This window comes from Engraulis encrasicolus, chromosome 22 (assembly GCF_034702125.1).
Source record: "Engraulis encrasicolus isolate BLACKSEA-1 chromosome 22, IST_EnEncr_1.0, whole genome shotgun sequence".
In the NCBI taxonomy this organism is placed as follows: domain Eukaryota; kingdom Metazoa; phylum Chordata; class Actinopteri; order Clupeiformes; family Engraulidae; genus Engraulis; species Engraulis encrasicolus.
In genome coordinates this window covers 24,634,945-24,648,881 of record NC_085878.1, presented here as the reverse complement: position 1 = coordinate 24,648,881, position 13,937 = coordinate 24,634,945, and the positions used below count along the sequence as shown (strand labels likewise).

The following is a 13,937-nucleotide window of genomic DNA, read 5'->3' as shown; positions in this document are numbered from 1 at the left end:
GCGCCAAAACGTGGCATGGAAATCTACAGGGTATATTGAAGAGTGAAGTGTGGGACACCAGGTCAGCAAACAAGAACAGCTGACAGCAAAGCATCAAGGATATGGATGGGCTTCCATAACTCCCATGCACTGTTTCTGCCATTGACTTCAATGTTAAACGCATTATGGCCGTTATTAAGACAGAGAGAGTCCTAACCAAGTATTGAACAGTGCATGTTATGTAGAAAGTAGCAAATTTCAACTGATTTGATGTGCACTGATGTGAAACGAATTTTGATGAAGAAAATTGTGATTTTATTACAATATTCTAATGATGCGAATTTCCCAATTCATGGGTTTTTTGAGCTGGAAGACCAAAATATGTAAAAATAAACAATTGAATGATTGGAATAGTTAAAAAAAACTGGGCCATGAATCTATAATCCATGACAGTTTAACATTATTGATGGAATTATGGAAATAAATCAACTTTTTCATGCTATTCTAATAAAGTGGCCTAGAGCTGTATATATACTGTTGTACTGTACTGTTGTATTATGTGTTATGTAAGTAATATATAATATTTATCACTTCTATTAGAACAATTACACAATATAGTATGTAGCGCATCATGTAGCGCATTACTTACACTACATGTGTGTACATAATTTCTTTCTCACTTGCATTAACCAGGTTGAAAAGAAGTCTGCAAAAGAAAGCGGCAGCCAAGGAGAGCTTGAGGAAGCACCGAGAAAAAATTTACAGCGACCCAACACTGTTAGAGGAGTACAGAAGGAAGGAGAGAGAGAGGTGACAAACCGTTTAGGTTATATTGTCAGATTGTAAAGAGTAGTCAGCCAATTAGTGTTCCTGTGTAATGCGAACTTTTAACCCCTTAGCGCAGCACTATGGCTGTCTGTAATGTCACAGCAATGTTGTTATGATGTAGTTAAGCATGTTGAGCAAGTGAATAGGGTTGCCGGCGACCCCTGCTGCAGTAAGAGGCTACAAGCAATATCCAGCTTGCTTACCCATGTGGTTTCATATCAAGACTTGACAGCAAGTGTATTTGTATGAAAGCAAATTATTATACCGTAATCCTTTATTGTTTTCATTCTTTCAGGTATCAACAAAGAAAGCTAAATGGAAAACTCAAGTCAGTGGGACAGATGACTGCTATTGAGCATGCGAGACAGAAGAGTAAATGGAGGAAAAACTTTGCAAGGCATTACAAAAAGAAAAAAGATGAGAGGGCAATTCTCGACCTCACCCCTTCTTTTGAGGAACCTCAACTACCCATTTCTAGTGACCCTCTTGTTCCTCAGGAGCCATTATTTGATGCCCATAGGCCAGGTCCACGTCAGCATGAATCTACCCCTACCCCAAAAAAGAAAAGTGTGATCTCCAAATTGAGAATGAAATTGAGAGAGGCAGATTAAAAACTGGCCAACAAAGACAGAGAATTGATTAATATGAAGAAAAAATTGGCACGACTAACTGAACATAAGGAACGAGGCATGACTGCAAATACAGGAATTAAAAGACGACTGCAATTACCACATAACCGAAGGCAACAACTGAAAGCCAGAGTCTGGAGCTTCTTGAACCGTGATGACAATTCAACTGTTCGGAATGGGAAATCCGGTGAGGTCCGCAGACAGGGACAAATATATCGTAGAAGAAGGCTTAATAATACCATGACCTGCCTCCACAAAAAATTCCTTCAAGATCATCCAGACAACACCATCTCCTTTGCCCAGTTCTGCAAACTGCGCCCCTTCTGGATCACTGCCCCAAAATCTTCAGAAAGAGAGACATGTGCCTGCAAGATACATGAGAATTTCAAATTCAAAGTAATGAAATTGCACCAAAGTGGAATCACTCCAATGAAAACCCCCACCGATGTAGTTGCCAGAACCGTCTGTGCTATAAGCAACAAGCTGTGTATGTATGGCCAGTGCACTGACTGCACTCAGAAAAAAAAGCCTGACCTCAATCTGGACCCCTCCACAAAAAACAACACGGTGACCTTTGAGGAATGGATGACGAGGACTGTGCCAATAACAAGAAAAAATCAAGATGGCTCTTCATATGAAGTGGAAATGCGATCCACAGTACTGGACAAAAGAAGCACAACCATTGAGAAGCTGGTGGAGATGGTGTACGACGACCTACCCAAGTTCTGTATCCATATTTATAACATTTCCCATCAATTTGAAAGGCTGCACTACCTCAAAAACACCCTGACCAATGCAGAAACAGTCATACACATTGACTACAGTGAAAATTACGCGTGTAAATACGCCACTGAAATACAAGACATGCATTTTGCTCCAGGAAAGCAGCAAGTGAGCCTCCACACAGGAGTCAGATACTTGAGTGGTGGGAGAGTGGAGTGCTTCTGCTCTGTGTCCTCATGTGTACGACATGACGCTTGTGCTACATGGGCTCACTTAGAGCCAGTGCTGAAAAAGCTGAGGGATGAACACCCTGAAGTCAACACTATCCACTTCATGTCTGATGGCCCTACGTCCCAATATAGAAACAAGACCAACTTTTATCTAACATCGTCGGTGCCTTTTCTGATGGGATTCCAACATGTCACCTGGAATTTTAGCGAAGCCTCTCATGGCAAAGGAGCTCCTGACGGTGTGGGAGGAGCACTAAAAAACCTGGCAGACAGAATTGTCTCGTATGGAACAAACATCCCAGATGCTGATTCGTTATACAATGAGCTCACCAGTTCTTCCTCAATCAAAATCTTTCAAATTTCCGAGGAGGATGTCATGAGGAGCAGTGAGAGAGTGCCACCAAGCCTGAAGGCATTGCCTGGTACGATGAGAGTTCATCAGGTAAATATTTTAACATCTGAAACTGAAGCTGAATGAGGTGTCTTTCCTAGAAGTAATGATAAATCTGACGCTCACAAATAAATTGTGTTTTTTTCTGCCATATGTCATTCAAGGTGTGCTGTTAATATCTGTAATGAAATAAAATGTCAGGTTAAGTCATTAACACTTTTCATGTAACGATCTGTTTTCTTTGTTTTTAAAGCTTGTGTCATCCAGCCCAGGCGTTGTGAAGATCAGGGAGCTTTCTTGTTTCTGTGACAGGCACTGTGACTGCTATCAGCCAAAAGAATTCAGCTTTGCTGAAAAAGAATTGGAGCCACAAGAGGAAACCCCAGATGACATCATCCGTGTGGGGACATGGGTTTTAGTCCGCTATGATGGTGATCTCTATCCAGGCACTGTCACTCAGGTGTGTGAAATCATGCACATCATGCATTCTTCAATCTAGTGCAAGCAGCAACCAGTAAAAGTGGTTAGAAGCTTTTGAACAGTCTGTTAAAACATATACCTACTCAGCATACACACTGTGGTCCACACATTATCAATATTTGGTAAGTGGTTAGGGGGTCAGGCTTGTAGCCTAAAGGTTGTCGGTTTGACTTCCATACAACCAGGTTGGTGGGGGAGTGCTGAAACAGTGCTCTACCCCATCCACCTCCATGACTGAGGTACCCTCATCATGGTAACATCCAGTTGCACTGCTCCCTTGGGGTGCCCTGTAGGGCTGCACCCTTGCATGAGTGACGCATAAATACAATTTCGTGCTGTCATAATGACAGTGGCAGTGTCCCAGCTGGGCTTTCATTGTAGAAGTTTCTACAACTTTTTACACAAATCTTAACCTCAGTCTCTCCCACATGCTATGTATAAAACACGAGTAAAAACTTAACAATCTGTTGTGTGCCTTCTGTTTCCAGATTGAAAAAGAACAGTTTGAGGTTGATGCCATGTACTCTGCAGGTGAGAACAAATTTTTCTCAAGCGGAGTAAATATTCCAGGAGATAAAGTTTGGTATTACCGTGACGATATCGTAGCCGTCATCCCTGAGCCTCTTCCAATCACATCGTCCGCTAGGCATTTCTGTGTCTTACCAGAAATTTGGATGAAGCATGCCAAGAAGCATTAGATTGAAGGATGTTTTGATTCTGTATGTTATATGTTTACAAAGAGGTAACTGTCACATTGTATGTTTTCAGTTCTGCATCACAATTGTGCATCACCCACAAAAATGTGATCCATTTACATTAATGTTTTGAACCTATTTTCTGTTCTGTTTACAATGTGAGGACTGATTGACAATTTATGTTTTACACAGTTATGCCTCCTTCACAAAGTGCAATTAACTCCTCTAGATTACTCTGCATTATGAATGTTTACAATTTGAGACCTGTTAGTCATTATTTGGTTTTCCTGTGCCTTTGAAAATGGATTGACGCTAAAAAAAAGTGCTATATAATGTCTGAATGTTTGTTTTACTGCACACAAAAGCAGGGAAATATTACCAACTCTGTTATATTGTATATTGTTTTAGCATTTTTAAAAATTGTTTTATCTTTTTATGTGTAATTTGATTACTTATGCCCAAGGGGCTTTGTCTTTACTTTAGTGACAATGATAATAAATTGTACAAGTCATGTGGATAATGTATTTGTTTGCTCTGTCATTTATTCCTTCTTATTCTCATTACCGAAAACTCATTCTCATTACCGAAACATTGTTCTCATTACCGAAATGAGCGCTTCACTTATTTTTAAAAATACTATTGGAAAACCGAATTAATTTATATCTGTCAATAACACAAAATATATAATGTCTCTTTCACTACTGCCTAATTTTGGACAGAAATAGTATGTTCTTGTTGAAATATCCTAAAAATACAGTGGAAAACAAAGGATCATATTGCGGTAATGAGGAAAAACACAAAATTCTTAAATTAAAATAATATATTTTTTTAAAGTTTTTGATTGTTTTATGTAGCCCCCAATACAACTATTAATGATCAGTGATTGTAACGGTAAGAACAATCATTTTCCCTGAGAAATAAAATGAAAACAAAAATTGCGGTAATGAGATTTTAAACAGACCTGAACTTGTAAAACGTAAAAAAAAGTGTTTTAAAGAATTGTCAGGTAAGTTTAAATTATTGTGTTTAGTAACTATACACTTTGATGAAACTGATTCAAAAAGAAATTCAATCAAAAAAGTCTTTTGAAAAAATGGTTGTCAAAACACGTTTGTTGCGCGTTTCGTGAGAATCACCCATGTGGTATGATAGTTGACATCATGGATAAACAACCATGGCAACTAGCCAGGCTGGTTCAATGTTACAAAATATAGAGATAACAGGCTTACAGACCACTATAAAATCGATCTGATAGATGAGAGAAGGATAGAATACAGACATGACCGGGTGACCGGAGCGATAGCCCCCCAAGAGATAGAGTGAATGCCGCCGGTGCAGCAAAATACCACCGTCACCAGAAATGAGAATAGAAAACATAAAGTTACAGACCAGATATAGCATGCTTCAACGACGTGATGAGGAGTGAGGCAAATGCAGGAAGCGTATGCGCCAGACGACCAACGGCCCAGCGCCTTGATCGCAGTAGGGGACAGACCCCGCTTAGCGGCCGTGGTGGCCACGCCGATTCTGAACGAGCGTGCTGTATACCTCTTGGGCGAGGAACGAGAAGAACGAAACAGAGTTAACAGAACAGAAACAGTACACTGAGCCAGATGACAAAGCGAGGAATGAGCCGAATGCAAGACGCACATGCGTCGGACGACCAGCGGCTGAAAGCCTGCACTATGCGGGCGTCTGCCCAGAGTGGTGAGAGAGACAGCTTTAGACAAAGCATGAGTGGCTAACATTAAAAGACGAGCACCTCGGCCAGGATAGCAGAAAGGTCAGGTTAAAACAGAGGAGAATCGGCAGACAACTGGTAATCATGACCTAAGAGAGGGAGAGAGCAGAGCTTGTAGCTGAAACGAACAATGAATGAAACACCAAGAAAACATCTCGACCAAGAATAATAACACCATGTCAGTTATGATAAACGCCTACGCGGTGTGGCGCGGTGAATGCTTGTGCAAAGCAGGCATGGACACAGGCAGTGGGGCGGATGCCCTGGTTGGTTGAGAGAGACAACTTGCGGTAACTGCATGATTAGACTAGCAATAAAAAAGGGTGGCACCTTAGTCAGGAGAATGCAGAAAGTGCGAGCTTACGACAGAGGAGAGTTGGAGAGCCGGTTATCGAGACCTGAGAGGGACAGAGCAGAAAGCTGAAACATCACTGAATAACGGCACCAGAACAAAAACGGCATATCAAAATAGACATAAACTCCTACTCGCTACCAGTGGGTAGCTGCGATAAGTTCGTCATGCAGGATGGATGAGGATACCGATACAACCAGGTGACTGGCGTTAAAGTTGGGGCGACAGCCCAGTGCGATGCTGAGACGATGGCCCATTGTGATGCCGAGTTGTGATGTTGAGCCGTGGTGTTGAGCCGTGGTGTTGAGGTGCGACAGCCCAGGGCAATGTTGAGGTGTGCCGTTGATGCACGAGCCCTGAGGCGCCGGCCCAGGGTGATGTTGAGTCGCCGGCCCGGGGTGATGTAGAGTCGCCGGCCCAGGATGATGTAGAGTCGCCGGCCCAGGATGATGTAGAGTCGCCGGCCCAGGATGATGTAGAGTCGCCGGCCCAGGATGATGTAGAGTCGCCGGCCCAGGATGACGTTGGGGCCGATGCCCAGTCCAATGTTGGGGCCGATGCCCAGTCCGTCGTCGGGGCCAATACCGTCGCCGGGTCCAGAGCCCAGTCCATCGTCGGGGCCAGAGCCCAGTCCATCGTCGGGGCCAGAGCCCAGTCCATCGTCGGGGCCAGAGCCCAGTCCGACGTTGGGGCCAGAGCCCAGTCCGACGTTGGGGCCGATGCTCAGTCCGACGTTGGGGCCGATGCCCAGTGCATGACGTATGCCCTACGTGGAGCGCAGACGCACGTGTATGTGAAAGTGTACGGGAAAGCAGCAGAGACCACCATCACCAGATATGAGAAAACAAACGCAATACGACACATCACAGTCCGAGCGCCCTGACGATTCCAATGAAGCCTAAGGGCACGAGTGGTGTGCAGAGTGAGAGGGTTAGCCCATAGATGGCTACCAAAGGGGAGTGATCAGAACCCTGACAGGACTCCATGGGCAGAGTTTCATGTATAATTTAATTATGATTATTAACGGTCATCATCGATGTACTTCCCACGGATATCACTCATTCATTTACTTAAATTTGGACGGTGTACATGTAGCCTATTGTGATCAGAATAACTCGAAATAGACAAGGTATTGCGACCGGCTACAATATCCCTCGATGCTCGGCGACCGGGCGCAGGCCGAAAGCCCTGCGTGATCTTTAAAGGTACACAGTGCAGGAAATGGTCAAAAAAAAGAACTGCAACTATGCTGCTCATTGAAACTGAGCTGCCTATTGCCAAATTTGGTCTTTACATGAACATTTAACATGTAATAAACAACATTTTCTAGTATGGTCCAAGTAAGTCATTTTTGGAGCTAAAAATTGCTATTTGGGAATTCAAAAAATGGTGGACCATGGAGAAGATCCCCCCTTACATGTAAGAAAAGTGCAATTTTTTCAGTCATAAGGAATACTTAGAATTTGATGGTGGGGGTAAGTATTCATGAAAAAGGTAATTAGTGAATTGGCAGCATGAATTCTGGAAATAAACAACTAAAAATCTCACACAGTGTCCCTTTAACTTAATCCAGCCCTGAATGACTTGAAGCGGGAGTGAGGAAGCAAGGTACACTTATCAATACAAACTGCCGGCAGTGCGATGACATTAAGTGATGATTGGCAAGCGCGCACAAGCTTAATGTGCGATCCAGCAGTCTAGGCCTACGAACCGAAGTCATAACGCTTAAAAGTCAACGAGACCGCCACTCCTCCGCCACATGGGCCAGTCCATGCAAACGAAAACGTAAAATAGGCTCGTGTTGTGGGCATAGGCTACTGAACGGAACATTGAAAATAGGCGGGTGCAAACTGATGAACGCACGACCGGAATCCACATGAATGAAAAACTGTAGGCGGTGCTACGGCCCGTAGGCTGAGGTCCTTGCAACATCGCTCCGGAACACAGGAAGTACGTTCGTAATCAGGACAATTAAGAACGAGTGCATGGCTCTGCAATGTCCTCCGTCCGGTATCGTGACAGGCAGTAGCACGAAACAACACAGAAGGTAATGTCGGGTTATGCATGCGGGCGAGGCGCTTCGATATATAAGTAGCCCATTTAAATCTGTAGGCTACCCCCAGCAAACGTTCCGAAAAAAAGCCACACCAACCGGTTCATAAATGCTCTATAATATTGGCAAGCGAATCACCAGTCCATCCGCAGCAGATGAGGCTGACGAGGACCAAGTAGCCTAAATTGTGACTCGCAGTACCCTCCGAAAAAACAAATGTGCTGAGCAGATAAGCTGGCTAAGTGCGCGAGGCGCAACGAGAGAGCACCGCGGGCCCAGTTACTTCGATTCCGCCCTTCCCCAGCAAATGTTCCAAAAGTCACTCCAACCAGTTCATGGAATTCTCCCAAATGACCGCAAACGAGACGTAGGCCATCAGTCAACCAGCGGCATACGAGACTGATATCCGAGACAGTGCAACAAGCCGAGTATGAGGCATAAGAGGCGACTTGCCTGGACAACAACTTCCCCGCAAAAATAGTCATTCGCTGAGATAAACGTTCCCTGGGTCCGCAGTACAAGTGAAGGGAAAGCCGCCAGGTTACTCACGAATTACACCAGTTCGGGGAAATCCACCCACAGGCAGGCTAGTTCAAAAGCAAATCCACAAGCGTCAGGAAATCAGGGAGCGGCGTGCCAAACAAATTGATTGAAGCCTTGCGAGAAAATTATTAGGCTATTAAAAAGCACCGATTGCGTGCCACGCGTTTGAGCGGTTGGAAATCCCATCCCAGCAAAGGCAAGGTGAGGAGTTATCAAGTAACCAGGTAGAAAAAGAACAGAATGTTTGATAACGAAAACGCCGGACAGCCACTTCAAAGTCGGCTTAACTGGAAAGCAGAGAACAGAATGAGTGACTGATTTTTAAACAAACGTGAATGCGATCCATTGGCTGAGAGGGAACGATGCATGAGTGATGTGTAACGGGATTCCCAAATCTCGCGTTGTGATTGGTTGACGACCCTGGGCAATGATGACGCATGTATGATCTGTCAAAAGGGAGATTGGATGGTTAGCCTAGTAAGTTTGACAGCCGAGAAATTCGAGTCTCCCTGGTAGAATTTACGCAAGCTCCCATTTACCTATATTCTACTATGACATAACACAAGGCCTTAAGTAATGCACTACAACTCAGTCATTGCCATTCTGGTAACAACAAAATTATAACGCTGTGTTTTAGCGGGTTAATGCAAAAAGTGTATTACAGACATTAGTGTTGCCTGATAAAAAGCAAATGCTTAGTCACTTTGCTTGAACAGATTTCTATTTCTCTTTCAATTTGCGTGTTCAAGTCTTTCAAGTGTTTTGTAAAACTGTCAGTGTTGATTAGGCCAGGGACATGCTCGCTGTGAGCCTTAAATTGTTCACACAACCGCGTGATCAGAGGTCAACGCACAATAGTGGAGGTATCATGTAGGGGGCAGATGGCCAACGGGGCTTCATCATTGTTTGACTCTATCGCGACCTCAACATAGAAGATCGCCCCTTGCTGTTCTGTCAATATTACTGATATTACACCGTACTATGCATTTGTCTGCGTATATATTGTGTCTAGTGCTCTACCGTGCGCGCAAAAATTGACATAAAATGTATATGGCAACGTGTTCGCATATCCTGCTGCAAGCATGTCCTGGGACTAACAAGAGACTAGACAGCTTGTCTCCACTTGGTCCAGACAGATGTTGAAGATGGCGGCCATCTTCTCCTCTGCCTCGTCAGAATAGCAGTGTTGCTGCCTGTCTGTCTGCTGTATCAACAAAAATGCTTGACAACAAAAATGAATAAGACTAAAACACTGCGGCCCTGCCGTGGCCAACCGATGAGGTAGTCATCTGCCATGCAACCGACCCGGGTTCGATTCCCGGCCCGGGTCTTTTGCCGACACCTCCCCATCTCTCTCCCCATTCGCTTCCTGTCCACCTTTCAAAACTATCCTATCATCAATACAGTCGTAAAAGACCAAAGAAAATCTTTTAAAAAAGACTCAAACACTGCAGTAGTCCCTACTTGTAAATATGCTGTGGAGCTGCTGCCTGTCTTTCTCCTGTGCCAGTAGGGATGGGGACTATGTGTTTGTCGATAAATCAGCTCATCCAGAGAGGTTCTGAAGATAGCGCATCATCCACTGCCTTGGAAAGATGGAGGTGCTGTCTTCTGTGTCAGGGTGTGTGATAGGTGTGTGTTTATTTGTTGACAGCTTTGGTGAGGATGGCACGGCATTCGCTCATGACCTCGGCCTTCGCTCAGGCATAATAACGCGGCGTGACGTGAGATGTCCTGAAGGCACATGGGGGATGGGGGATGGGGGATGGGGGATGGGGGCTGGGTCCGTCGGCCCGGGCCCAGGGAGAGAAAGGGCCCAGAATCGGGTCCTTATTACTGTACATTGTATGTATTGAGTGGGGGTTGACCTTTCAGATGGTTTTGTCCCAGGCCTAGCCAAAGCTGTCAGTGGCCCTGCGTCCAGTGTTGAGAAGGTGGGAATTGCCTGTGTGAAATACACACAGACACAAACATACACACGGCCTCAATCTGGCGTCAACCTCCCCTTGCCTTTTCAGGTCAGGTCAAGAGCTGCCACGTCATGCCATGGCTTATTGTAATGCACCTTTTTTATCTGTGAAAATGTGGGGATGTGTTTGTGAAGGTTAGATTTCAACCCCTTAGTTGGTTAGTGTGTGTGTGTGTGTGTGTGTGTGTGTGTGTGTGTGTGTGTGTGTGTGTGTGTGTGTGTGTGTGTGTGTGTGTGTGTGTGTGTGTGTGTGTGTGTGTGTGTGTGTGTGCGCGTGCGTGCGTGCGTGGCTACGTGTGTGCGTGCGTGTTTTCCTGGTACCTTAACTGAACTCATCTCTTTTCCCCACAGTCCTCATGAAATGGAAATGTGGCAGAGCTGCACACTGAAAACGGAGACATGCCAAGGCTTGCTATGTCTCCACAGTTTAAAAAAAGGATGTAAAAAGGAGTTAACTCAACACTTATAGAATACTGTGAGACCAAATACACTCTTAGATGTCAAATCGACTCTCTAAGTGTGGAGTTACGCAACACTGCCAAATTTTACTGTCCCCTTGAATAACTTGAAACATTGTTATGCCCCTTGTAATGAAGGCAGCGCTTTGGTTTTACGGCCTGCTTTATCGACCAGCGTCCACTCGCTTTCCCCCTGTAATTAAAAGACCATAATCAAGCGCTCGGCCGCCGCAAAGGGGGTTTGTTGACCGGCTACGTGCGGGGCAGACAAGGTGACTGGATCCAGCTTTCTCTGATGTGTGTGTGCGTGTGTGTGTGTGCGTGTGCGCGTGTGTGTGTGCGTGTGTGTGTGTGTGCGTGTGTGTGTGTGCGTGTGCGCGTGTGTGTGTGCGTGTGTTTGTGCGTGTTCGCGAGTGTGCGTGTGTGCGTGCATGTGTGCGTGTGTACGTACGTGTCGTGCGCGCCTGCGTGCATGTCTCTGCATCTGCGTGAATGTTTGTGTGTGTATGCTGGGAAACAGACAATGGGGGCAAAGGGGTCAGTTGTCCATGGCCCAGGGAGAGATGGGGGCCAGAATTGGGTCCCTCATTACATTGTATGTATTGGATGGGGGACCCTTTCAGATGTGTTCGTGTGTGCATACTGTATGTGTGCTGGGGGTGGCCCAGGGACATAAGCAACAGCTGGGGGGTTGTGGGCCACCTTGCTGCTGTCAGGAGGACTCGGGTGGGGTGTCATATTTTGTTTTACACCACCTAGCCATAGCGCCACAGAGGTTATCCCAAGGGCAATGGATACAGTGAATGGGAAACAGTGACTTAAGTGCAGATCTAGACAAGCATCAGAACAATATTAACAGTATTAGCATAGATAATCATCAAATCTCTGTAGATTCCCAGTGAAGATTCTCTTTCAGTCAGGTCATGTTATTCAAAGATATTAGCAGCACTTCTTCCTGGAGCTTAAAGACATTTCAATAAGGATCTTCATCATGGGGGGCATATCCCTCTGTGTTAATGTTCATGACCAGTATATGAGAGAAAGGGTAAGATATTCCCTTTTCACATTGTTTAATTGCCCTTGCCAGTCCCGCTGATAGGGGGGCAAAAGGGTCAGTTGGGTCCCTGTCCCAGAGAAAGGAGGGGCCCAGAATTGGAACCCCATTACACTGTGGGGAGGGGGCGTTTTCTGATGGTTTTGTTCTGGGTCCGGCAAAAGCTGTCAGCGGCCCTGTCAATGTGCAAATCAGTCCTCTTCCTGTAAGGCCTGTAGACAGGAGGGGACAAAAAAGTTCGTTGTCCCAGGCCTAGGGAAAAGAGGCCCCAGGATTGGGACCCCATTACATTGTATCGATTGAGAGGGGGGCCCCTTTCAGAGGGATTTGTCCCGGACATAGGTCAAAGCTTTCAGCTACCCTGAGAACAATAGTGACTTGGATTAAAAGTCCTTTTACCCAACCATTTCCATTGTTCTGTGATATACAGTTCAAATAGAAAAGGTGTTCAGATTTACCTAAGTTAAGTTTAACACAGGATAAGAGGGCTTTGGGCGTTGCACCCATGACTGACATGAATGAGATGTCGTGTGCAGAAAATGCAGTGCAGGGAATCCAGGGGGATGAAAGAAGCTCCACTGGAGGAGAGTAGAGGACGGTATCGGTACACACCTGGCCCAGGTCTCACCAGTCACCCCGATGCTCGGCAGCCATGCTTGTAAAACACAACACACAAGACACAAGACAGACAATGCTAAGCATCACCCGCATAGCCATATTTATTTTACATTCACCATTAAATACTGTTGTACGCACACTGTACATGTATTTGTACAGGTGCAGAAGCTGTCGATGTCTATCTCTGTGTGTGTCTGTCTGTATGTCTGTCTGTCTGTCTATATGTGTGTCTCTGTCTGTCTGTCTGTCACTCTGTCTACTAAATCTGTGTGTCTGTCTAGTGTGTCTCTGACTGTCTGTCACTCTGTCTACCAAAATCTGTGTGTCTGTCTGTATGTGTGTCTCTGACTGTCTGTCACTCAGTCTACCAAAATCTGTGTGTCTGTCTAGTGTGTCTCTGACTGTCTGTCACTCCATCTACCGAAATCTGTGTGTCTGACTATCTGTGTGTCTCTCTGTATACCTGTGCCACTCTGGCTCTGGCTCTCCTCCCTCTATCTCTTTGCTTCTTGCTTCAATCTTAATCAAAAGATTGGTCACTTTAAGGATATTATGTCATTAACCAATGCTGTTATCTTTTCTAATGATCTTGCTCTGGGAGGAGGTGTTTAAATGCAAAGAGCACTTCAGCTTCTCTGCTGTGACAAGTCCCTCCCTGAGACAATCCTCCCCTAAGACAGTCACAATGTTATGCCAGCATGACAAGTGTAGAGACAGATCTGCCACGCAATCCTTCCAATATACATACATGCAGATGCCAGAGAGGGCAGGGGGGGGGTCAAAGCAAGAGAGAGCAAGGCAGACATAAATGTACAGAGACCGACCGAGAGAGAGAGAGAGAGAGAGAGAGAGAGAGAGAGAGAGAGAGAGTAGATGATACCTTACTGGGAAGAGGGTGAGAGGGAGAAAGAGGGATGGGGGGGGGGGGGGGGTTACCAGTTTTTGCATGAGAAAATGCTCCTTACATACTCCATGTGTCTGGATGCTGCCACGGGGGAGGTCACAGGAGGAAGATATTTGCACAGTGAAGAAGTGATACTACATGCTGAAGCAGAACTAGTATTGAACTAGTTGAACTAGTATTATTCAGTGATGTAGGCTAGCCTACTGTATGTGTAATGTATTGAATGTATTGATTTTGTATTTGATGTTGTAGTAATGTATTGAGGTGTAGACTCTGTTGAAGACTGAAAT

General features: G+C 45.2%; 1 protein-coding gene across 1 annotated transcript in view; it reads left to right on the top strand.

Annotated features, from left to right (window-relative positions):
* The first annotated feature begins 1,676 nt into the window (after positions 1 to 1,676).
* LOC134438636 (uncharacterized) overlaps positions 1,677 to 13,937 on the top strand; it is a 32,150-nt gene continuing 19,889 nt past the window's right edge. The window contains exons 1-2 of the mRNA XM_063188247.1: positions 1,677 to 2,630; positions 3,749 to 3,791. Coding sequence (XP_063044317.1) covers positions 1,677 to 2,630; positions 3,749 to 3,791 — 997 coding nt within the window. The remainder of the gene's footprint in view (positions 2,631 to 3,748; positions 3,792 to 13,937) is intronic.